General features: G+C 33.1%; 1 protein-coding gene across 10 annotated transcripts in view; it reads left to right on the top strand.

The window, feature by feature from the left end:
• The window catches only part of Scaper (S-phase cyclin A associated protein in the ER), a 460,757-nt gene that overhangs the window by 119,106 nt on the left and 315,944 nt on the right, over positions 1–25,707 (top strand). For 9 of the 10 annotated variants that reach the window (XM_046428024.2, XM_046428026.2, XM_058573795.1 and 6 more), the window contains 8 exons: positions 1,803–2,030; positions 5,328–5,498; positions 6,327–6,402; positions 6,611–6,728; positions 6,991–7,102; positions 18,337–18,477; positions 21,591–21,746; positions 24,581–24,723. In XM_046428024.2, the coding sequence (XP_046283980.1) occupies positions 1,803–2,030; positions 5,328–5,498; positions 6,327–6,402; positions 6,611–6,728; positions 6,991–7,102; positions 18,337–18,477; positions 21,591–21,746; positions 24,581–24,723 (1,145 nt within the window). The remainder of the gene's footprint in view (positions 1–1,802; positions 2,031–5,327; positions 5,499–6,326; positions 6,403–6,610; positions 6,729–6,990; positions 7,103–18,336; positions 18,478–21,590; positions 21,747–24,580; positions 24,724–25,707) is intronic. The other variant, XM_046428027.2, reaches the window with a different exon arrangement.

Raw genomic sequence — 25,707 nt, 5'->3', positions numbered from 1 at the left:
TTAGGAACAGAATTTTTTTTTTTTTTTTTTGTCACTGGAAATGCTCTTCATCTTCCTGGTCTTCTTTTCAAATGATGATAATGGCTTTTAATCTTACATTATATTTGATGTGCTATAATTCTAATCTGTGTATGTTTTATGCTCATGTGAGATTGTAGGCTCCTTGGGGACAGTATCTTATGTAGTTTCTTAATTTTTGACTACATGGAACAGAATTCTGGATACATGGTTAAGTAATCAGTTCATATTTGTTGGATGTATCTTTAAGAAACTCTTTAATGTGGGAGACACTTCTTGAAGAAATCACTGGTTAATTTTACCTAAGAAATATCTAGCATTTTTGATACAGTACTTTATTTAAGAAATATAATTTGTTACAAAAGTTACTCTTTTTTATATAGTGAATAAGCTTACATGATATTGGGTTTTCAGGAATAACATATGTAGAACTTTAGAATTATTTTGCTAAAATGTTTCAGTATAAAAGTTCACTGTTAATGGTAGCCAAATGATGATAATATTTGTTTTTTTCACTGTCATTCTAAAAATAGAATTAGTATATCTATATCTTTTTCAACATTACTTTATAATAATTTAGCTTGGATTTTGTTACATAAATGATATTGAGTTTTTAATAAACAGTTGACTATATTGTAAACATCAGTAATGCTAATATAAATATTGCCAAGAAGATCATAAACCATGGTGACCGACATAAAAATAATGTTGATAACAATATAAACAATGTGATATAATTTAAATAATGTTGATGCTAAAATCAACACTTTGGAACACTAAGTTCTGACCAATAGTAGAATATCCAAAGTAGTTTATAAGACTTGGGTAAGTTTAATATTTGTATAAATAATTAATCAAAACTGGAGGTTTTATGGCCACTGCAGTGTTTATCTAGTGTTTATTTAAGAAGTGATGTGAGTTTTAAATTCACAATTTTAAATTTTAGTTCTTTGACTTGGAGTATAATCAGAAAACAAAATAGTATTCTTTGTTAGGAAATGAAAATAAATGCTTGGTTATGTTTACTGAATTAGAAAGATTTAAAAAAAAGCCTATGTGTTTGACTTAATTCAGAGTTACTATTTTAAATATTATTTTCATATTACTGTTTGTTATGTATTAACTATTCAAGGAAAGGGAAATTGGGAGGATGTCTAAATCTGAAGTATACAAATCACATGATAAGATACTTCATGCTTTTGTTCATGCTTTTTTCTTTTCAATCTGAGAATTCTTAACCATGTACCCTATGGGTCTTTAAAAAAGGTACTTTGAGGTCATGTTAGTATTATCTGAACGGGTCAAGTTTTATAATTTTTTAGTTAAATGCCTCAAAATATATTTTAATAAGAAATGATTTCAGGATATTTTTAAAATACTGAATACCCTGGAGGTGGTATCAAACCACTTCCAGGAAAGTTCTTGTAAATACCTTTAGTTGGATGAGTTACATATTCAAAGTGTTATACTTGTAATTAGATTTCTTTATGAGGGATTTGAAATACTTATCAAGAATTGCCTACTTTTAGAGAATATAATTGCAAATTTTATTGCTTACTTTCTGCACAATACTCAATATATAGTAGGCGTGTAAAAAAAATTTGTGCTGCTTAATGGTTTTTCCTTTTGTTGCCCTTGAAGTGTACCAAAAAAAGATAAATGAGTTGTCTGTCATCTAGGTAAGTTATTTTATACTTGATTAAGTAGAACCAGCTCTTCTAGACTCACACAGTTGGTGAATGTTTTTATTGTCTCTAATTTATTCTGTTAATATGTTTTGTTAGTTCACAGTGAGTACATTGGATGTCAAGAATTCTGGCAGTAGTCAAGACAGTTCTGTGCAAACTTCTGAAATACCTGCTGTACACAGTGATACAGAGAATGTTTTAGAATCTCAGCAAGTTGTCACACCTCCTTTGCAAACAAATGAAGATAAATTTCCAGCAGAGGAAGCAAGGATAGAAAGTGAAATGGATCCTTCAGATATTTCAAATGTGAGTGCTGCTCACTTGGTAAGAACAACTTATCAGAATTCTGAGTAAATATACTTTAAAGGCCTAAACCCCAATAATAATAACTTGTATTGTTTATTACTTTGTATTTTACAAAGCATTTTATATATATTATTTATTTTTAACATTTTTTTATATTACTCTTTTGATGTAGTTAAGATTCTTGATTTATACAGGAAGAAAAGGAGACTTAAGAGAATAAAAAAACTTGTTCAAAATAATTTATTTTACATGTTATTTAACCAAATGCATTGTAGCTCAAGGTTGAGAAACTAAACCTAGCATCCATGTCCCTTGCTTGTTCTGCGTTTGATCCTTAGCATTGCTGCAGCAGCAACAACAACAAACAAACAAACAAAAAGGTGGGGGGAGGGATTGAGAAACTATCCTTAATCCTGTAATCTTATAATGACAAAGTCTTCCGTGTAATATCTGGCATTCTGATAGATGAAATATTTTGCCTGTGGGACTTATTTAAAGTTTTTTTCTTAACAGAATAATTTAAACAGCTGGTCTTTAAGATAAAAATTTATTTACCATCTCTATTGCAGAATCTCTAAAAATGAATTGGTTATATTTAGGTTTATGTTGAAAGATTTCCTATTTCTGCCCATCTCTTCCTATTGTTCATTTTAGTATTAAGATAGTTGACTCTGTGGATGATCCAGAATACATCAAAGAAGTTTCATAATTTTGTATAAATGAAATCTCATAATCTTGATTGGCTTATTTTACTCAGCATAATCATTTTGAGGTTCATCCATGTAGTTGTTCATTAATAGTTCATGCTTTTCATCACCTTTAGTAGTATTGTGTTGTATACATGTAACAGAATATGCTTGTTCATTCATTTAATTCCCCCAAACCAATAGCTATTTGAGTTGCTTGTAGCTTTTTTTACTATGACTTAAAATGATATGAATATTTGTGAATACATCTTTGTTTTAAATGTTTTCATTTCTCTTGGGAATATACCTAGGTCACTTTTCATTGATAGTATTATTCAGGTCTCTTATAAAACTCTGTTAATTTTCTGTTTACTTGTTATGTCAGTTTAGAGAAGGATTTTGAAAATTCTAATTCTAGATCTGTATTTTTTTAAAATGTTTTTTTAGTTGTAGTTGGACATGACACCTTTATTTTATTTATCCATTATTTTTTATGTGGTGCTGAGGATTGAACCCAGGGCTTTGCATATGCTAGTTGAGCACTCTACCGCTGAGCCCCAGCCCCAACCCCCTGGCTCTGTATTTTTAAAGCAAATTTATTGAGTTACAGTTGACCCAACATAACGGTTCAACAAATTGACCTATCATACAGTTCATCAATTTAAAGCTTATAATTACATGTTTTTTAGTATCTTCGTATAGTTGTGCACCCATCCCTATAATTAGTTGTAGAGCATTTGTATCACTTCAAAAAGAAATTGTTTACTACCTGTCATTCCCACCCTCACCCTCCCAACCCTACACAATTGCTAATCTGTTTTCTATATATCTTGTCTGTTTTGAACATTTTGTAGAAATGAAATTCAGTTTATGGGTCTTTGTGAAAGATCATTTACCATGTTTTAAAGGTTCAACCATGTTTTAGCCTTAGTAATTTATTCTTTTTTATAATTAAATAGTATCTTTTTTTAAACAATATTTTTTTAGTGGTCAATGGACCTTTATTTTATCATGGTGCTGAGAATGGAACCCAGGGCCTCACACATGCTAGGCAAGCACCCTGCCACTGAGCCACAACCCCAGCCCTTAAATAGTATCTTTTTGTATGGATAACACCAAATTCTGTTTATCTGTTGGTGGACATTTAGGTGTTTCTGTTATTTGGCTATTAGCTGTAATGACTAATGCATTTTAAATATTTGCAAACAAGTTTTTAAGTGCACATACATTTTTATTTCTCTTGTATATGTATCTAGGAGAATTGCTGGGTCATATAAACGTTATGCTTAAACTTTTGAGGAGGTATCAGACTATTTTCCAAAGTGGTTACATGATTTTACATTGTCATTTGGTTTATTTACTTTAGCAGTTCTGTCATTTTTGTCCCATTTATTTTTAAGTTGGTAATTTCTTAGGACTATTTTGTTTTTAGCTCTGTTAAGTTTTTAGGGCTATTTTTTCTCCCTCATGAAGTTGACCCATTTATTACTATGAAATAATCTTTTATACCTGGTTATACTTTTTGCTATGAAATCTGTGATATTAATTCATAAGTATTTTTTTCCCAGTAATACTTTGGTGTTGTTTTAATTAATTAGATTTTTTACTTGCATCTGTATTTAAAAAAATTTTTTTTGGTTGTTAACAGACGTTTATTTAATTTATTTATATGTGGTGCTGAGAATGGAACCCAGTGCCTCATATATGCTAGGCAAGTACACTACCACTGAGCTACAACCCAGCCCTGTAATCTGTATCTTAATGTTTAAATTAGGCTTCTTATAGGAAACATTTTTGGGTCTTGCTCTTTATCCAATTTGACAATCTGTACCTATTAATTGGGGTATTTAGACTATTTACATGTAATACAATTATTGATATGGTTTGTTCAAATCTGTCGTCTTATGAATTGTTTTTCATTTGACCTATAGTCTTTGTTCCCTGTTTTCTAGAATGTCATTTTAATATTCTTTACTGGCTTATTAACATAACTCTTGGCTTTGTTATTTCAGTATTTGCTGTAGGGTCTATAATATATATCTTAAGCTTCTCATGGTTATTACTTGATCATTGAATCATATTATTTTTAATTATTCTAATGCATTTTTTTAAAGTAAGAGTACAATTCTTTTAAAAGCATGAATAAAAACAGAATTCCTTCAGGGTGAAAGGGGACCTTATAGGGACTACCGTCTTCTAATGTATATTCACATTAGGTATATATATGTTCAGAGTATATCATTCAATAGTATAGCATTTATTCACTATTTGATATTTAATCTGTAACTGTTTTGAATTTTGACATTCAAATGAAATTCATACTTTGTCATTAATAATGCCTGTTATTTATATAACTTTACAGTTTCTCATACACAGCTGTCTGATAAAGAAGGTAAGTCATAGATTATTGTTCCATTTTATGGAATAATAAATGTGCTCTTCATTTTAAGAAACTTCTAAATCACACAACTAGCAAGTGGTTGAGCCTGTATTGGATCAAGATTTATGATTGTAGATCCATTTTTATTATTCAGTGTGTACTGTTGATTTCATGATTATAAGATTAAGAAAGATGTGATTATTTAACTTTTCAGTCCAGTGATTCTCACGTTTATTTTTAACTTTATAGTCCATGGCAGAAGTCCTTGCAAAAAAAGAAGAGCTAGCAGATCGTCTAGAAAAGGCCAATGAAGAAGCCATTGCTAGTGCTATTGCTGAAGAAGAACAGTTAACTAGAGAAATTGAAGCTGAAGAAAACAATGATATTAACATTGAAACTGACAATGACAGTGATTTTTCTGTGAGCTTTTATAATTTTTAACATAATTTTTGAATTATATACAGAAGTAAAATTCTTAGGACCAGAAAGGCTTTGAGTTAATACAGCCCTACTTAAAATTATTTACTTAAAAATAATTTTAAGTAGGGCTGTATTAATAATAATGATAGTAATTATTATTATTATTCTCATGGTGATTTAGACTCACATAATAAACAATAGCAAATGGTTTTTAAAAAATACTTGACCATTGCTAAATATTTTCTTATGGGGATACAACTTCCACGTTAAAAGTTGTTATTCTCATTTTACAAATCAAGACTTTGAGTTTTAAAGAAAGTAAAATCTCAGCATTACTCAAATAAAAGTCATTTATACTGACGAAGAATCTAAGGTTTTTACATGTTGTATTCTTCAAACAAGTAGCAAATGATGCACTGCAGTGCTGTTACTCAGTGCTCAGGTTAAAGAAGTGAATTTGTTAAAGAATAAAAGTAACCATCAGTTTTATATTTCACATATTTTTGTGCTGTTTAATGCCCAACAAAGACTCTTATGCTCTGCTAATGCGTGCTTTGTATGTTATGTCAGTGTTGATTTTGTAATAGTATAATGTCAGTATGTTCCTTTTGTCTTTATTAATGGCTAGTAACTTGTTAAAACGTATAGTCTATGGTATTTTAATTTGGTAATTTTTGTGACTATACAAAGTATGTACCATTTTCCTGATTTCAAAGTATTACTTAAGTGAAATACATTAAGAAACGGTAGAAAAATTTCACGTATAGTTCACTTTTATGTTTATATAAATTGTGTTTGAAAATGTGTTTTTCTTTCCTTGCATTTTAGGCCAGCATGGGCAGTGGGAGTGTATCTTTCTGTGGTATGTCTATGGATTGGAATGATGTTCTTGCAGATTATGAAGGTATTATCTGTGTGTGCGTTTGTCTCTGTGTATATTTGATGTGTAGGTACAATGGGATATAATAAGTCATTTTATTATGTGCAGTTTCTGTGTAAAATAAATAATTTTAGGTAGGAATGCTATAGACTTTTAAAACTTTGTTTTAAAATATTGGTTTTAGAGAACCATGTGGTTAAAGAGTAACAGTGGTTTGCTTTTTTCTGAACAGCTCGTGAGTCTTGGCGCCAAAATACATCCTGGGGGGATATTGTAGAAGAGGAACCTGCTAGACCTCCAGGGCATGGAATTCACATGCATGAAAAACTTTCCTCACCATCTCGTAAAAGGTCTGGCCTTTGAAAATTAATTTGAAATGTTTCACAGAAGGGAAACCAGCCGCTCTTAACTATTAAATAGAGTTGCTCATGACCTTTTTGGGCACATTACTTTAGGACAGTTCCAGATCCATTGAAAAGTGATAATAGTTTCCTGAAATGCTAGTCCAAATTGAGTTTTGTATACTTTAAGACCTTTGAAGTCTAAAGAACACTATTTTTGGCCTCATCATCTAAACATTTGTGTCTCTTGTTCTTTTGTTTACATTAATAGAACAATTGCAGAATCTAAGAAGAAACATGAAGAGAAACAAATGAAAGCACAGCAGCTAAGGGAGAAGCTGCGTGAAGAAAAAACATTAAAGCTTCAGAAATTATTAGAAAGGGTAAGTTTTTATTTTTAGGAAAGTGTGATAGTCTTAAGTTGGTGGGCATATTTTCAAATAGACTATTTTTTGATCTCAGAGGAGCTAAGCAAACCATAAAAATAATTATATTCTCTAGGATATAAAGGCATTTCTCTCTGAATTCCATAAGGTTATTTTTTTTTTTTTAAAAAGAATGTGTTTTTCCTACACTGAATTTTTCTTTTCTAAACTATCTCATAAATTGATATTTTGAAGGGTTGGCATGGATTTGTGAAGCTAAACTTTGTCTCTTGCCATTTTCATTGCAAGGTATCCTTGTGTAGTCTGGTCCAAAGTGTATAATCATGTTGTAGGACAGTTTTGAGGTTAAGGTTATTAGTTGTTTTTTTTTTAATGTATGGCTGTCTGTGGCCATCTCTGTACTTGCTGTTGGCTTTAATTTTTAATATTATGAATGTGCCCATGACCAGCCTCTGTCACAGGGGAGCAAGCTTCCACCCTTGCCCCTAGTTATTGTAACTATGTATACATATGCTGCTGGTGGTGTAGGTGGCATGCAAATGGTCCATCCTGCTGTATATGTGCATGCAGGCAAACACTGGAGCTGTGCATGTTGGTAGCTCTGCCCAGGCCCCTACCACCACCTGCCCCAACCTTCAACTACTCAGATGTGTTCACGGCTTAACAGAAAACTGTTACCGAGAATCTCAGTAGCCTTTGAGGTACTGCAAGTACCTGGCAGTTTTTGCAACTGGGGAACGCAACAGTTACTGATGTCTTTAATACCAGCATTTGAACTGCCATACCAGCACACAGTTCTGGACTCAAGAGGTGCTACACCTCTGTGCATGGTGTTCCATGCACCACTAGGCCTGGTGCAGCAAACACTCCCCTGTTTGCCTTCTTACTGTTGTCAGTGGCCCGATAACCCCCTCCCCCAGCTTATGGTCTTTTCTTACCAAAGCTGGTCCATAAAGTCTGCACAAGACTGCTGCTTCAGATGCACAGGAAGCAAGGCAGGGATATAAAGGACATGAAAAAAAAATTAGAAAAACTATCAAAAGAACATAATAAATTTCCAGTAACTGACTTTAAATACATGCAGATCCACAAATTTCCTGATAAAGAATTCAAAATAATCATTCTGTGGTAATTTGGCAAGCTACAAGAGAACACAGATAATTATAAAAATTAGGGAAACAATACAAGAACAGAAGAAGTTCAAGAAAGAAGGCATAAAAAAAGAAATTCTATATCTCAAAAATTCAGTGACTGGATTAAGAAATGCAATAGAGAGCTTCAATAGCAGACTTGATGAAGCACAAGAAAAAAAGCAGAATTCAAAGAGATCATTTGAAACATAAGTAAGAGGAGGGAACAAAAAACTGAAGAAAAGTTATTGAAATTATGTGAAACCATTATCAAACCATATATGCATCATAGGAATTAAGAAGGAGAGAAAGGGACAAAAAGCTTTTTAAAAGAAATAACTAAAAATTTCTAGATGTCCATAGAACACCAGACAGGTTAAAGATAAGTCTACACCAGCTGGGTGCAGTGACACATGCCTGTAATCTCAGTTATGCAGGAAAGTAAAGCAGAAGCATCACAAGTTTGAGGCTATCCTTGGCAACTTTTCTATTAACCCCCCTCCAATCCACACCCAGACTCATTAATTATAACTAAACTATGAAAACTCAAAGAATTTTGAAACAAGTAAGAGAAGCAGCTTGTCACACACAAGAGAACCCCCTCACCAAAACAGTAACTGAATTTTTCAACAGAAACCTTATAGACCTGGAGGCCATGAGACAACATATTCAAAATGCTGAAAGCAGCTGCCAACTATAATTACTATGCCCTGTAAAGCTAACCTTTAAAATTTTGGGAAGATTAAGTCTTCCAGACATTAAACTCTGAAGGAGTTTATCACCACTAGATATGCCTTAGGAAAAATGCTTAACAGAATTCTTAAAATGAAATTGAAAACATGATAAACAGCAATGTGAAAACATGTAAAAGGGGCTATGGCTGTGGATCAGTGGTAGTGTACTTGCCTGGCATATGTGAGGCACTGGGTTCATTTCTCAGCACACATATAAGTAAATAACAACTAAAAAAATATTTAAAAAAAGTATTCTTTTAAAGTTTATTAACTTTAATATTTGGGGTAAATATATTGTGAAATACAGATCTTAACACTAAAATGGTGCACGAATAGTAACTCCAGTTTGAAAATTAAAGGACAAAAGTATCAAGAATAGCCTAAATGACAAAAATTTGGTAGTGGATTTACAAGTAAAAAGTGGTTAACTCTGACTGTAAGACACAAAGTGTGTTTTTAGGTAAAAGTATAGTTTTTGTTTGCAATTGAACTTGGGCTATGACTATCAAAGCAAAACCTATCAAAGACATTAAAGGTAAAGAAAAACAACCATTACAAGAGCAAAAACAGTAAAATAAGACTGCAGTGGAGAAAGACAATAGAACTGCCAAGTAGAAAAAGTGTTACACAATGTCAATATGAGTTTGTACCAATTAATACTTAACTTCAAATGTAAATGTATTAAATTATCCTATCAGAAAGCCTGGCACAGTGATATGTACCTATAATGCCAGCAGCACAGGAGGCAAAAGCTTGTTTGCAAGTTGGAGGCCAGCCTGTGCAACTTAGGAGATCTTGTCTTCAAACAAAAAATAAACAAGATTTGGCACATGACTCAGTAGTTTCTCTGGGTTTAATTCCCAGTAACAGTCTTCTTTGATATAATGAAAGCAACTAAGAACAGAGCAGGGAGGAAGAGCAGAAGGAAAAGATTAACATTAAACAGAGACATGAGGTGGGAGGAAAAGGTAGAGAAAAGGGAAATTGCATGGAAATGGAAGGAGACCCTCATTGTTAGACAAAATTACATATAAGAGGTTATGAGGGGAATGGGAGAAAAAAAAAACAAGGAGAGAAATGAATTACAGTAGATGGGGTAGAGAGAGAAGATGGGAGGGGAGGGGAGGGGGGATAGTAGAGGATAGGAAAGGTAGCAGAATACAACAGTTACTAATATGGCATTATGTAAAAATGTGGATGTGTAACCGATGTGATTCTGCAATCTGTATTTGGGGTAAAAATGGGAGTTCATAACCCACTTGAATCTAATGTATGAAATATGATATGTCAAGAGTTTTGTAATGTTTTGAACAACCAATAAAAAAAAAAGGAGCATAGTAGTGGCTGGGTGTGGTGGTACATGCCTGTAATCCTAGTGGCTCTGGAGACTGAGGCAGGTGGATTGCAAGTTCAAGGCCAGCCTCAGCAATTTAGTGTGGCCCTAAGCAATTTAATGAGACCCTGGCTCCAAATAAAAAATAAAAAGGACTGGGGATGTAGCTCAGTGGTAAATTGTCCCTAGGTAAATTCCCAGTATCCTTTTTGCCCCCACCCATGTCCCCTAAAAAGCATAGAGTGCCTGAATAAAAAAAAAAAATAAGACCCAGTCATATGCTGTCTATATTAATGAGACTCATTTTAGATTTAAAAACACACATACACTGGATGTGAAGGGACAGAACAAAGATATTACATTCAAATTTTAACCAAAAATTGGTGGCCAAACTTTTGTTAGACAACATAGACTTTAAGTCAAAAAGTGTCACTAGAGAGAAAAGTCATTGAATAAATGATAAAAGAGTTAATTCAAGACATAAAACTATATTTGCACCCAACATCAAAGTATATAAATATATAAAATAAATATTAACAGATCTGAAATGAGGAATTAATAGCAGTACAGTAACAGTGAATGACTTCAAGCCCCACTTTCAACAATGGAACATTCAGTTGAAAAATCAATACGGAAATAGCCAGTTTAGTTACACTTACACTGAATAGACATATACAGAATTTTCTACCCAAAAGTAGCAGAGTACTTATTCTTTTCAAGTGCACATGGAACATTCTCCAGGATCAATCACACGTTTTGTCACAAAACAAGTCTTGAGCAGTTTAAGAAGATCATACCAAGTATGTTCACAGACCACATGGAATCAGCCTAGAAATCATTGACAAAAAGAAAACATGAAAATTAACAAAAACATGGAAGCTAAACACTACACTGTTGAACAACTAGTAAAAGAGAAAATCAATAGAGAACTTAAGTAATACTTTGTAGCATATGAAAAAACCAATACTGAAACTTGTGAGATGTTGTAAAAGTAAGTATTAAGAGGAACATTTATGAAGATGAATGTCTACATTAAAAAAAATAGCTAGGTCTCAAAAAAGCAACCTCATTTTCCAACTAGAGAATCTAGAAAAAGAAGGGGAAACTATACACAAAATTAGTAAATGGTTGGAAAAGTAAAGTGGAGTAAATGAAATGTACAAAAAATAAATGAAACTGAGTCGTTTATTTAAAGATAATATAGCAAGTTTGAAAAGAGTAAAGGGTTCATTTGTAATGCTCATTGGAGCATTATAGTTATACATAGAAGTTAGGTTCATTTTGAGAAAATCATACATGCATGGATTTGATTCAGTCCCTGTTTTCCCCCTTTTCCCTCTTCTCCTCTCTTCTCCTGTTCTCTTTCCTCTACTGTATTGATCTTCCTTTCACTTATTTATTTTAATTTCTACTTATATAAAGGTGATAAACCCCATGTTATATTTATATATGCACATAATGTGTTTTTGCTCATTCGCTCCCTTTCTTATTCCCCTCTCCTTTCAATCTCCTTCTTCTACTGCTGATCTTATCTATATCTTTATGATATTTGATCTTCTCCTCCTTCTTTCCCTTATTTTGCTCTAGCTCCCACATATGAGAGAAAGCATTCACCCATGATTTTCTGAGACAGACTTATTTTACTTAGCATGATGTTTTCCATTTTCATCCATTTACCAGCAAATGCCATTATTTCATTCTTCTTTATGGTGGAATTAAGCTCCATGTATATATATACCACATTTTCTTTTTCTTTTTTTTTTTTTTTGAGAGAAAGAGAATTTTTTTAATATTTATTTTTTAGTTTTTGGTGGCCACAACATCTTTTTTTTTTTTTTTAAATTTGTATGTGATGCTGAGGATCGAACCCGGCACCTTGCTCATGCCAGTCGAGTGCACTACCTCTTGAGCCACATTCCTCAGCCCTACACCACTTTTTCTTAATCCATTCATCTATTGATGGGCATCTGGGCTGATTTCATAATTTGGTATTGTGAATTGTGCTGCTTTAAACATTGAGGTGGCTGTATTGCTGTAGTATGGTGATTTGAGTTCTTTTTAATAAACACTGAGGGGTGTGACAGCAGGGTCATATGGTGGCTCCATTCCAAGGTTTTTGCTACTGCTTTCCAGAGTGGTTATACCAATCTTCATTGCCACCTTATGAGAAAAAAGTGGCTTGATTTTACTGTGGTGGTCAAAACCGTTGGCAGGGATGGATTTTCATTCTTTAATATTTAGTTTTGGCTCTATAACATTTGGATCAGGGTCTAGGGGTTGTTAAGTTCAGTGTTTTTGTGTTTCTCACCTAGCTGCCCACTGGGTGTAGTAGCTCTCAGCTTCCAGTTTCCCAGTTTGGAATGGGATAGACTGGGGAGTGATGTCAAATTGTGTAATCCTTTAGTGGAGGTGATATAGAGTTCTAAATTGAAAGTTCTAGTAGTTGAAATTTTGTCTTGGTTGACCTTTGGAACTTGTCTCTTGGATATTTGGGATTTAATCCATCCCCCGTATTGCTGGGAATATTCGGGTCTCAGCTGGATGTCTGGATGTCTGCATCTCTGGGGCCTCCAGTAAAATTCACTTTTAGGATGTAAGGAACAACCCTTCATAATTTTCACCTTCACCACTATGGTTATGAACTACCAGGTATCCACAATGTAGTATGGATGCTCCTGTGTGGCCACTTTAGGTGTCTTCCTAATAACTCTTGTGGGGTGCCAACAACAAAGGGAGCTTTCCTGCCCTTGGTATCTGGTGTCTCTGTGAGCCAGGTATAATTTCCTTTCTGCCTATTTCAGTCACTCTGGTTGAAGTTTACTCAAGACATCATAAAATGTGACTGCTGGCTTCTTCTTTTGTGAATTCCTGGTCTTATGTCTCTGCTTGCTGCTGTGCAGCATTTATAGATAGTTCCTGGGCCATAGTAATTTTCCGGGTCAGCAGTCTTGGTTTCCTCAGAACTATTGCCCCAGGTGCCTGAAAAATTTTTTGGTTGGTTTTTGCTGAACCCCTCTCCTCACTGACTCTGTATTTATTAAAATCAGCTTCCCTCTGTAATCCATAGGTTCTCCCAAGCCAATTTTTTTTTTTTTTTTTTTTTTGGTTAACCACCAAGCTGTCTCTGCCTGTGCTCCTTCCTTCCCTCAGTGGCTGCTGCTGCTGCCACCAGCTAAGTTGGCACGTCTCTAATGTATTATTTATTACATTCTGTTTGAATCCTCTTAGCTACGCACTTGATGAGAAAGAGTCTGTTGGCTTTGTAAGTCTGGTACTAAGAAACTGCTAGGAAGTGTATCCTTCCTCTAATCTGTCATCTTACTTCCCTGAGTGGCTTTTTTTGGGAGAGAAAATCAAGAAGCTCTTCACTATATTTATGAAGAAATAAGAGATTCAAAATTGGAATGGATGTAACCATGGATGACAAAAATTTTAAAAAAATGATAAGGACTATTATGAATATTTATGTGTCACTGTGAAAAATAAGTTCATTTTCTTTATAAATCATCTTGTTTCTGGTGTTCTGTTATGGAGGCACAAAACAGAAGAAGACATTCATACATGAAAAATCCATAGCTAATATCATGATTGAATGGGAAAAAATGAAAAATTTCAATGAAATACTTGGTAAAAGGCAAGAATATAGTTTTGGTAAAGTTTTAAGGTATAGAAGCAACATGCAAAAATCAGTGGGGTGTTTATACATTTACAATCAGCTATCTAAAAGGGAAGTTATTGAAAGAATCCAGTATTTTCATTAGCAACAGAAAGAACAGAATACTTGGTAATGAAATAAGATGAAAGATTGGTAAATCAAAATTGTAAAACATTGATGAAAGAAAATATAGAAGACACAAGTAAATGGAAAGACATCTGATGTTTGTGAACTGGAAGAATTACAATGTCCCTACTACCCTAAGTACAATCCCTGTCAGAATCCCAGTGGCTTTTTTACTTTTTTACAAATAGAGAAAACAAATCTAAAATTCAAGTAGAACCATAAAAGACCACACAGAATCCAAGTAATTTTGAGCAAGACAAACAAAGGCTGGAGGGATTACTTTTAATGACTTTATATTACAAAGGTATAATAATATGAATATTACTGAACTTTAGTATAAAATTCTGCTATTTGTTTTACCATGTGTAGAGCTAGAGGGCATTAAGCTAAGTGAAACAAGACACAGAAAAAGAAATACTGAGTGATCTTGCTTATATGTTGAATCTTAAATTAGTTGAATTCATAGGAAAAAAATTTAGGATTATGCTTGCCAGGGGCTAGTGGGAGAGAAAATGGGGTAATGTTGGCCAAGGGTATAAAGTTTGTTATACAAGAATGAGTAATTTCTGAAGGTGTAATATATAGCTTCATGACTATAGAGTTAACAAAATGAAAAACAAAACACCAAAGGAAAAGTTTGGTTTATTCTTGGAATGTGAAGATCTTTTTCATTAGAAAATATATTCATGCAGTGTGATATAAATCTAAAAGAGTTTTTAAAAAGCCATCATTTTCAACAATAACTAAAAAAGGTGATCAGGTTTGAATAAGTAGGGTACTAATTATATTTATAGAAGACAGTCTGAGTATTTAGAGCAGGGTAGAAACTGATCAATGTGGTATAGTGGAAAGAACCTGGGCTTTGGAGAAGGCTGACCCAATTCTGATCATGATATTACCTTGTAATCCCGATGTTTTAGGTAAGATACTGAAAATAGCATTTCTAGCTTCTTTTCTTACCTTTTCAAAAAAATATATTTTTAGTAGATGGACACAATACCTTTATTTTAGTCATTTATTTTTATGTGTGCTAGGCAAGTGCTCTACTACTGAGCTACAATCTCAGCCCTGCATTTCTAGTTTCTATATCTATAAAATGAATTTTATAGTGTGCTTAAATGAGGCAAGTATGTGAAATAGTAGCATAGAACAGGTATAGATGATCACTATTATTGTTACTGTCAATTGGCAGATGTAGATGAGTACTATGTTAGTTATCTATGCTGTATTACAAATGAGCCCCAAATTTAGTGTCTTTATTTTATTTTATTTTTTCATGTGGTGCTGAGAATTGAACCCAGTGCCTCACACATGCTAGGCAAGTGTTGTACCTCTGAGCCACAATCGCAGCCCCCAAATTTAGTGTCTCAAAACAGGAAATGTTTATTAGCTCACAGTTTGTGCTAGGAGCGGACTGCCTAGTGATTCTTGCTTGGGGTCTCTTGGGTAGTTGCATTCAGGCTTTCATTCAGGGCAGTAGTGATCTGGGGTGGAATGATCCACTTCCAAACTCATGCACTTATTTGTAGGCCTCACTTTCTCTTTTGCTGTTGACTAGAACTCTCATTTTCTTGTCAGGTGGCCTTTATATATTTTAGAAATCTTTGTGACATGGCTGGTGGTTTCCCTATAGAAAGAATCAGAGATGGGGAGAGGGGGGAATGGTGATAGCACAAAAGAGTTGATAAAATGGAAGCTATACTTCACTGTTAATATTTTTTTTTTTTGCACGAGGGTGCGGGGGTCATCATCCTGATACATTGTGGGAAGAGATTATGCAAGAATCTTTTTAAAAAAGTTTTTTAATTGGTGCATGATAATTTGACATCATAGTGGGATTTGTTGTTACATATTTGTACACAAACAGAATGTAATATGGTCAGTTACTTCCCAGCACTTCCCCTTTCCCACTCTTCATACCTCCCCTTGTTCCTCTTCATTTGCTTTACTTATCTCCTTTCTATTTTCATTAGATCTTCCCTCGCCTACCCTTTTTTTCCTTTTTTCTTTCTAACTTCCACATATGACCCTTAGCTTTCTGAGTCTGGCTTAGTTCACTTATAAAAAGCTCTCAAGTTTTATCCATTTCCCAGTAAATGACATAGTTCTTCTTTATGGCTTAATGAAACTTTATTGCGTACATATACTACACTTTTTTTTTTTTGTTTGTTTGTTTGTTTGTTTTGGAGGCACCAAGGATTGAACTCAAGGCCTCATGCCTGCTAGGCAAGTACTCTGCTACTGAGGTACATCCTGGCCCAATATACCATATTACCTTTAATCCATTCGTTTGTTGATGGACAGCTATACTGGTTCTATAATTTGGCTGTTGTGAATTGTGCTGTTGTAAATATGGGTATGCATGTATTATTATAGTATCCTGATTTAAATTCTTTTGATAAATACCAGGAAATGGTATACTTGGGTCATATGATAGTTTCTTTCTACTCTTGAGGAATGTTTATTCTGGTTTCTATTTTGGTCATACTAATTTATAGTCCCACTAATAGTGTTCCTTTTCCCCACATCCTGTATGCAAGGATCTTAATACCAACTGGCTTTGATCATTGGGAGCTATCTATCTTGGAGATTGTATGCTATAAATATCTAACAATGTGACAAAGGTTGTGTGACCACTATATTGCAGTTATAAGTGAACTCCTTTGTTATGGAGTACTACTATGCATACTAATCATAAGATTTGCATTATTGAGATATAATTGGGCCAAATGATATGAATATTTATAAAAATGAACTAGGTAACATTATATTCTACTTAGTAGTCAAATTTTGTTGTAAGTTGAAGAAAATTTTGTGATTTTCCTTTTTACCTGAATCTTAATAATTATTTGTTCAGAACGAATAGATCAGATATAAAAATAAGTCTCCATATTTTGGGGTTCTATAAGAGTTACTATGTTACTTCATTTTTAGCTTAAGTTTACACTGTAAAACAACCATATTTCTTCTCACTATGTTATTTATTATAAGCAAAAGTATGTAATATACTTTCTGATAAAATATGATCTTCAGTTCTTCATGTATACAAATTATAGATTACTGGAATGAATTGTACTTGATTTTAGAGGTTCTCTGGTTTAATTCTCTTATCTATGTAGGTGTTCCTTAATTAATTACAATGGTAAGTTCCACCTTCCATTTGTATGATGGGTTATTGTTTTTAGCACTGTTCTACATATATGGATTCATCTAATCTCTACCGTAACAGGACAGATATTGACCTCCAATTTATAGGGTGTAAAAACTGAATCTTGGAGAGGGTGAGTGTTGTTTTTAGTGGCACATGACCAATAATTTGCAGAACTAAGGTTTTGAGGACCGTCTTTTGTCTTCTAGTGATGTTAATGCATTTTTATGTGATTGAACACATAATTATTTAGATAAAATTCAACTGGAATGTTAGTTTTTTCCAACTCATGATTTTTTCCAGCTGATGATTTTCTATAATTTATCCTCATTGGTACTGAATCTTATTTCCTGGATCACAGAACAAGTCTTTTATTTCTGTATATGGCTTTAAGGAATTAAAGGCAGACTTCCCCCCCACCCCCCTGTTTTGTTTTGTTTTGTCTTTTGTTGTGGTGGGTATTGAACCCAGGGCCTCCTATATACTAGGCAAGGATTTATCACTGAACCACATCCCCAGTCCTAAAGGTACTTACTCTGTCTATGTAGACTGCATGGACAAAACCCTCTCTGTTCCTTCAGAGAATAATTTGAATGCAAATATTGTGATTTTTTTCAGATTTCTTTTCGTTTTCTAATCACTTGGTAAAGTTACTTATTTCTTTTGATTCTTTATATCATAGAAATATTAAGGCTTATGAACATAATATGAACTTTGTTCATTTTACTCTTGGTGCATTACAATAATAACCAAAAATATTTCTGGAGAGTCATGTCTGATGCACTGTTCTGAGACTTTTACATATACTAACTTAATCTTCAAAATAACCATAGGAGATAGGTACTATTTTTATTATTTCATTCTTATAGACACGATAATTGAGACCCAGGTTAAAAATGTTGCCCAGGTTTCAGAGCTAAGTGGCCAAGGTAGATTGTGGACACTGGGAGTCTGGCTTTATATTTTGTGTCCTTAATCATTATTCATACTCCTGCATATCCTTCCAGGTTTAGATTGTGTATTTTATAAACTATTTAACTATTTGCCCTTCTGTTGAGCTACTGTGTATTTTGAAATTAAAGATGTGATAATTTTCCACACATAGGAGAAGGATGTTCGAAAATGGAAGGAAGAATTACTAGATCAACGCCGTAGGATGATGGAAGAAAAATTACTTCATGCTGAATTTAAACGAGAGGTGCAGTTACAAGCAATTGTGAAAAAAGCACAAGAAGAAGAAGCTAAGGTATAGGATAGTTGCTTTATACAGTTAATTAGCTAAGTACCCTTTTCAGTTGTTTATAGTAATAGAAGTTAATATTTATCAAGTGTTTATTCTGTACCAGAATAATAAGACATTTTACTGGCTCACTTGAAATTTACTAGGTACAATGTCTTGCTTTATCCTTACTATAATTCTACAAGCTATATATTTTTACAGCTCTATTGAGATACAATTGACAGAGAAAAAGCAGCACATTTGTAAAGTATTCATTTTGATGACATTTTGACATGTTTATGTCCCTGAAACTATCAGTACAATGAACATAATAAATAATTCCTCTTTGTAATTCATTCCTTTGTCCAACTCTGTTAGCAAGCAATTTCTGATCTGCTTTCTATCACCATAGATGTTTGTATTTCCTAGAATTTTATATGAATGGAATCATACAGCATACACTTTCCTCTGGCTTTTTTCACTCAGCATAACTATTTGAATTTCATCTGCTTTTTGTGTATCTCTGGTTCTTTCCTTTTCATTGCCAAGAAACATACCATTGTATGGAAATATCATAATTTGTTAATCCAGTTACCTATTGATGAAAGTCTTCTCAGTTTTTATCTTTACAAGTATAACTGCTATGAGCATTCATTTGCAACTCTTTTTGCAGATGTATTTTTCTTTTTCTTTTGTAGGAGTGCATTGGAAGAGTTATGATAGGTCATGTTTAATTTTTTAAAAACAATGTTCCAAATTGGTTAAACTATTTTATATTTGTGCCAGCAATGAATGCAAGTTCTAGTTATATCACTTGCTGATCAGCCCTTGACATAGTTACATATTTTAATTTTTGCCATTCCATTTTAGTAGATGCAGTGTTTCATATTTTCTTTCATTTTATTGTATAAAAATGAACACAACATAAAACTTTTAATCTTAATAATTATGAATATGCAGTTCAGTGGTATTAATACCTATATAATGTTGTGTGAGCATCATTACCATCCATGTTTGGAACTCGTTTTATCTTGTAAAACTGAAACTCTACACTTACTAAACAATAATGCCTCATTCCTCCTTTCTACCTTTGTATTTTCTAGTTATGATTTTGATCGCTCACCATATCTCATATAAGTGGAATCATATAATATTTGTCTTTTTGTAACTGGCTTATCCTATATTATGTCTTTAAGGTTCTCAATATTGTAGCATACATCAGAATTTCTTTCCTTTTAGGTTGAATAATATTCCATTTTAAGTATAACTATATTTTGCTTATCCATTCATCCATTTAAGTTGAGTTTCAACCACATTTTAGCTCTTATTTATAACCGTGGGTTATAAATCTTTGAATCCCTGCACTGAGTTTTTTTGTGTTTACACCCAGAAGTGGAATTGTTGGATAATGTGGTAATTCTGCTTTTAATTATTTTGAGGAACAGTGCTGTTTTGCACAGCAATTGCACCATTGTACATTTCTAACAACAATACACAAAGGCTTCTATTCCACATCCTTGTTACCTCTCATTATTTTCTGTTTTTGGATAGTCATCTTAATGTATGAAAGGTTTGATTTGCATTTCTCTAATGATAAGTTATGTTGAGTATCCCCTTTTTTTAAATAAACTTTTTTTTAGTTGTAGTTGAACACAAAAGCTTTATTTTTATTTATTTTTATGTGGTGTTGAGGATTGAACCCAGTGCCTCATATGTTCTAGGTGAGCACGCTACTGCTGAGCCACAACCTCAGCCCCATGTTGAGCATCTTCTTATGTGCTTATTGACCACTTGTATGACAGTATTGAGCCTGTCTATTCAAGACATTTGTCCATTTTTATTTTATTTTATTTTTGGTTATTGAGTTTTAGGAATTCTCTTATGTATTCTAAATACTGGTACCTTCTCAGATATATGATTTACAATATCTTTTCCCATCCTGTGAGTTGCCTTTTTATTCTGGTATTAATGTCTTTTTTTTTTTTTTTTCGGTACCAGGGTTTGAATTCAGGGGCACTTGACCACTGAGCCACATCCCCAACCCTATTTTGAATTTTTTTAGATATAGTGTTTCACTGAGTTGCTTAGTGCTTTTGCTGAGGCTGACTTTGAACTCATGATCCTCGTGCTTCAGCCTCCGAGCTGCTGGGATTATAGGTGTGCGCCACTGCACCAGGCTACTAGTGTCTTTTGATGCACAGAATGTTTTGATTTTTATGAAGTCCAGATTGCCTATTATTAAAATATTTTGTCTTCAGGGTTACAAAGTTTCCATAGGGTATTTTCTGCTTTTTTTTTTGAGTTATGTTTTCTTCCAGATAGAGTTTTTTAAAGTTAGTATTTGCAAACTGTATTTCCTGTGAATTTTATTTATTTTGCTTAGTGCCTTAAGACTAAAATATTATGTACACATTTTTTCTTGAATATACTTGTTTGTCTTGTACTTTCAGGGCAGTTCAAAAGATGGTTATCTGATTAATCTACTTATAAAAGTGGCCTTGTGGCATGGAGATTGGAAAATTTCATGAGAACTATATTCAAACTTTCATGTCTGAGATTTTTAAAAAATTTTGAATGGTTTCATTCTGTCCTACATAGATTTCTGAAGTCTCTTCTGCCGAAGAGTTGGCTTTCGTGTTCACTTCCCCATTTCCTTCTTCTGTTTTCACTGTAGCGTACTCTCCCTCTGGTTTCAAGAATGAAAGATTTAATAACAAATGATTTTTTTTGAGTTTTATAGTTAGCTGTACTTATAAAATCTGTATGATCTACTAGTCTATATGGCTGTTAAGAATCAATACATGTGAAGTTGAGGATATAGTGTATATAGTGTATATAGTTCAGTATCATATGCACTTGCCACTTATTCAGTATATGTCAAAAAAAGAATTTAACTTTTATCCTCTCAAATTCATTAGAATAACACAAACATACCTAATTAAATGAACTTACTTTGTGTAACTGCAAACTGTAATTGTATTAGAGCCTTCATAAGATGGTCTCTGTAAGAATCTTAAATTGTTTCTTTTTTTTCCTGCACCTTATCACTGGTTTATATACTATATATAAAATTATGGTTAAATTTCTTGTAATGTATCTTAGAATTAAATTGATTCGAACCCTCCTTGTTCTTATCAAAGGTAAATGAAATTGCCTTTATAAATACCCTGGAAGCCCAGAATAAGCGCCATGATGTTTTATCGAAATTAAAAGAATATGAGCAGAGGCTTAATGAGTTACAGGAAGAGCGTCAGAGAAGACAGGAAGAAAAACAAGCACGTGATGAAGCTGTGCAGGTAGGATTTCATTCAGCAAGCATTAATTGAGTTGCTGTCATATCCTAGGCTCTGAAAGAGGTATTGAGGGATCCCCAAAGGAGGAAAACCTTGTTTTATTCCCAATGGTGCATTAATTACACTATTTGGAAACATAAAGCCTGATTACCAAAAGACTGTTTACTCTTTAAGATAAGATAATCAGTGCTTTTTGTCAGTAGATGGCAGTCATAGAATCTCTAGCCTTAACCAGGTAAAGCATTAAACTGTTCTGACAGATTATCATCTGTTTTTTCTAATTGGGTTGGGCAAGAATATGCTCCTCTCTTACTTAAGATAATGAAAAAAAAAAAAAAAAGAAAGAAAAAGACTGATTTGGGACCAGTATATAGCCTTAATGAATTTGGTAGTCTCTTTGCTTATGAGAAGGAATACCTGTCACTTATTGGGTAGGATCATCAGATAATTAGCTTAAGATTTTCTTATTGGTACAATATCATTTTTTAATAATAGTTGGACTTACTGTTACATATTTATACATGTAAATAACATTTTTGGTCAATTAACTTTTTTTTTTAGCAGCAATTTTTTAATTTGTTTTACATGACAGTACAATGATCTTGAATTTAATTAACTTTTAACCTGTGCAGCAAACTGCAAGTTGCTACTATTTTCAGGATGGGAAGAAAGGTTAAGGCATTAAATACTACTTGCTTGGTAAAATGGCTTGTCCATAGACTGTTTTATGACTTGTTAAGGTATAGGGAACAAATTTGTAACCTTCAAATACAAATACAGATTTCTTGTGTTTAATATTTTATCTTATCTAACTTTTATTTGTTCTGATATTTTTCATTTTTAATTACTACAAGTCATATGTTGTGATGGTCTTGAGGATATGAAAAATATATATCCTTGTTTACAATGGGGAGACGTACATAAAAAAACATCAACTCATTCGGATAAATGTTGCAGTAAAGAGGAGAGAATACCTTATTTGTGTACATTGAAGAGGACATGAGAAAGTCAGCAAAAGTTTCATGGAGAGATGATTATTCAATCACGTTTTAAAAACTGAAAACAGGTGCAAATGATGTAGTATGGGATGGCATTTCATTCAGGAGGTATGAGGGACACTGCATATAGTTAGAGTGCAGATCATGAAAAGCTTTGTCACATTAAAAATTGGGAATATTAATGTTTCCTGCTTCTTCATTCATTGATGACTTAGGAAATTAAAATATTAATACATTTTTCAGTTTATTAGTTACTCTTTGCCATTTGTGGGCATTAGTTGGTATTCCCATGTTCATTTCTGATCTATATTTAGTTTGAGTTCAGTATCTTATTTTAATGAGTGCCAGGCTAATTTGTGTTTAAAAATATAAGGTGCACCTATTAAAGAAACTTAGCTTAGCAAGCGCTCTTCTGCTGAGCCACAACCCCAACGCTTAACCCCAAACAACTTAAGCATTTTTGTGATCATGTATAACTAAACAACTTTACACATATTCTTGATTAATGATGAAAAGTGACTACAACCAGTTCGTGAATAGTATACAAGACACTAAAAAATGTATTTAAGCTCGCTCTATTTGCATGCCTTTACCAGTCTGCAGTGTGCCAGATATATCCTTCTGAAATCAACATATTCCCTTCAGTTCTTAGTAACCCTTTGCCCTCCCCTATCATCAGAAAAAGAGATACATATACCCACCTACCCACCCACCCTTTCGTTTACTATTTTACAATTCCCCGCCTTGGAGTAGGTAGAGGTTGTTGTGGAGATGAAGTTATCATTGTGAGCTCAGTTAACTATTAGAAATATTTGAAACTTTCCTCAGTGTTTTCTGGACTGAGACTGCTATTGTTGTTATTATTGCTATTCTTTTGTGTGTTTGTGTGTGTGGTGCTGGGGATTGAACCCAAGGCTTTCTGCATGTGAGGCAAACACTCTTAACAGCTGAGCTACATCCCCGCCCCCTGATTATTGCTGTTCTTTATTGAGTCCTTACTATGGCTAAGTACCATGCTAGGTACTTAACCTGTATTAGTAATTTAGGATCTTTAAGGGGAAGCAACTTGCATAAAGCTGTATAAATAGCAATACTAGAGCATTGATCAGTATATCCCATGAATCAAAAAGGTTTTGTGAGCTGGGAAACAAGGATAGATTGAAATAAGTGTATCAGTTTGTCTTTTAATGGTGAAAATTAGGAAAGCCCTATGGTAAATGCTTTGTGTGTATTATCTCATATATTCTTTGCAATATTCCAAGAAGTATATTTTATTGTTATTTAGCTTACAGGAAATTAAGGCACAAAGAATGTAACTAAGAAGACCAGAATTACCTAGCTAGTGAGTAATAGGGTCAGGAAACAAAACTAGGGAATCTGACCCAGTGCCCATCATCACTCCTATGCTTTATTTTATTGCTTCTTTCTTCTACCTACCAACTTTCTTCACTTAATACCATTATGAAAGCTTAGGTCAGAAATAAAATCTGTTAACTCTGATTTTTCCCTATTATATTTAGATTTTTCTTTAATTATTTATTAACAAAAAGGCTTTAGAAGTGATTAATCAAAAAATATCTGTTAGATTCCCAAAGAGCATATGGGGATATAGTATTTGCTTAAAATAGCACTTATTCTCTGTGCGTAGCATTGCAAATGACATATGAAAACCAGATATCATTAGTAATGATTTATTTGATTTTTGTTTAAATTCTGAGAAGCAGTGCGCCTAGTGATAAGTCAGGGCTTGAATATATAAGTTTGTGTCAAAGGTATATGCCTTTAATCACTTTGGTTTTACACATAGTTCTAATACCTTTAAAATATTTTGAACATTAGGAACGCAAGAGAGCTCTAGAGGCAGAACGGCAGGCTCGTGTAGAAGAACTGTTGATGAAGAGGAAAGAACAAGAAGCCCGAATTGAACAACAGAGGCAAGAAAAGGAAAAAGCCCGTGAAGATGCAGCCAGGGAAAGAGCTAGGTATCTCATTTGCTTTCTTGGTATCTGTTTGGGTCTTGGTGGATTTGGGTACTAAGTAAATATTTGATGCTGTGTATATTTTTCAGAAATATTCATAAATACAAAAATATACTCAATTTTGATTTCCAAATATTAGGATGTTACTGTCAAAATGGAAACTTTTTGAAATTTTTTATTGGATGAGAAAATTTTTGGTTTTAAAAAAACAGAATTTGATTCTGGCTAGCTTAAAGAAAAGGGACGTTTTCAAAGACATTAGTGTAAATAATAGCTTAATTCAAGATATTTAGTAATGTTTCTTATGATTTCTTTTTCATAAGGTTTTAGAAGTATATTTGCAAATACTCGGGCATTTCAATTTTTTTTCTTTTGTTGATTTCTAATGAAATATTTTGTAGTTGAAGAATAGGTGTAATTTCAGTGCTTTTCATTTATTGAGACTTACTTTACAGCCTTGGATACTGAGTATCTTAGAGAATATTCTTTGTGTACTTGGAAAGTATTTCTATACTATTATTGTTGGATGGAGTATTCTCTACATATCAGTTAAAGTTAGTTGATGTTGTTTCCTGTGTACCCACTGATTTCCTGTTTAACAGCTCTGCAGAGAGGATTATTGAAATCTGTGAATTTAATAGTTAAATCATTTATTTTATGTTTTAGTTTTCACGGTTTTGTTTTGTATATTTTGGTGCTTCATTAAGTGCATATAATTTATAGTTGTTATGTTTGACTGAGACATTGACAATTTTATTTTGAAATGTTCCTCTGCTTTCTAAAAAAATATTTCTTAGGTTTAAAAAATTCTTTGTTATGTATATAAATATAACTATAATTACTGTTTACATGGTATGTTTTCTGTCGTTTTACTTTCATTCTACTTATATGTTTGTATCTCAAACATGTCTCACAGACTACATAGAGTTGGGTTTTGCTTTTCTATCTGGCCTGCTGCTTTCTGCCATTTGATTTCGTAATATGTAA

The sequence above is a fragment of the Marmota monax genome, unplaced genomic scaffold (assembly GCF_021218885.2).
Source record: "Marmota monax isolate L192 unplaced genomic scaffold, Marmota_monax_Labrador192_F-V1.1 WCK01_AAM20220418_F8-fsc00111, whole genome shotgun sequence".
Taxonomy (NCBI): domain Eukaryota; kingdom Metazoa; phylum Chordata; class Mammalia; order Rodentia; family Sciuridae; genus Marmota; species Marmota monax.
The sequence above is the reverse complement of the archived record's forward strand: the minus strand, read 5'-3'. Positions and strand labels throughout refer to the sequence as shown.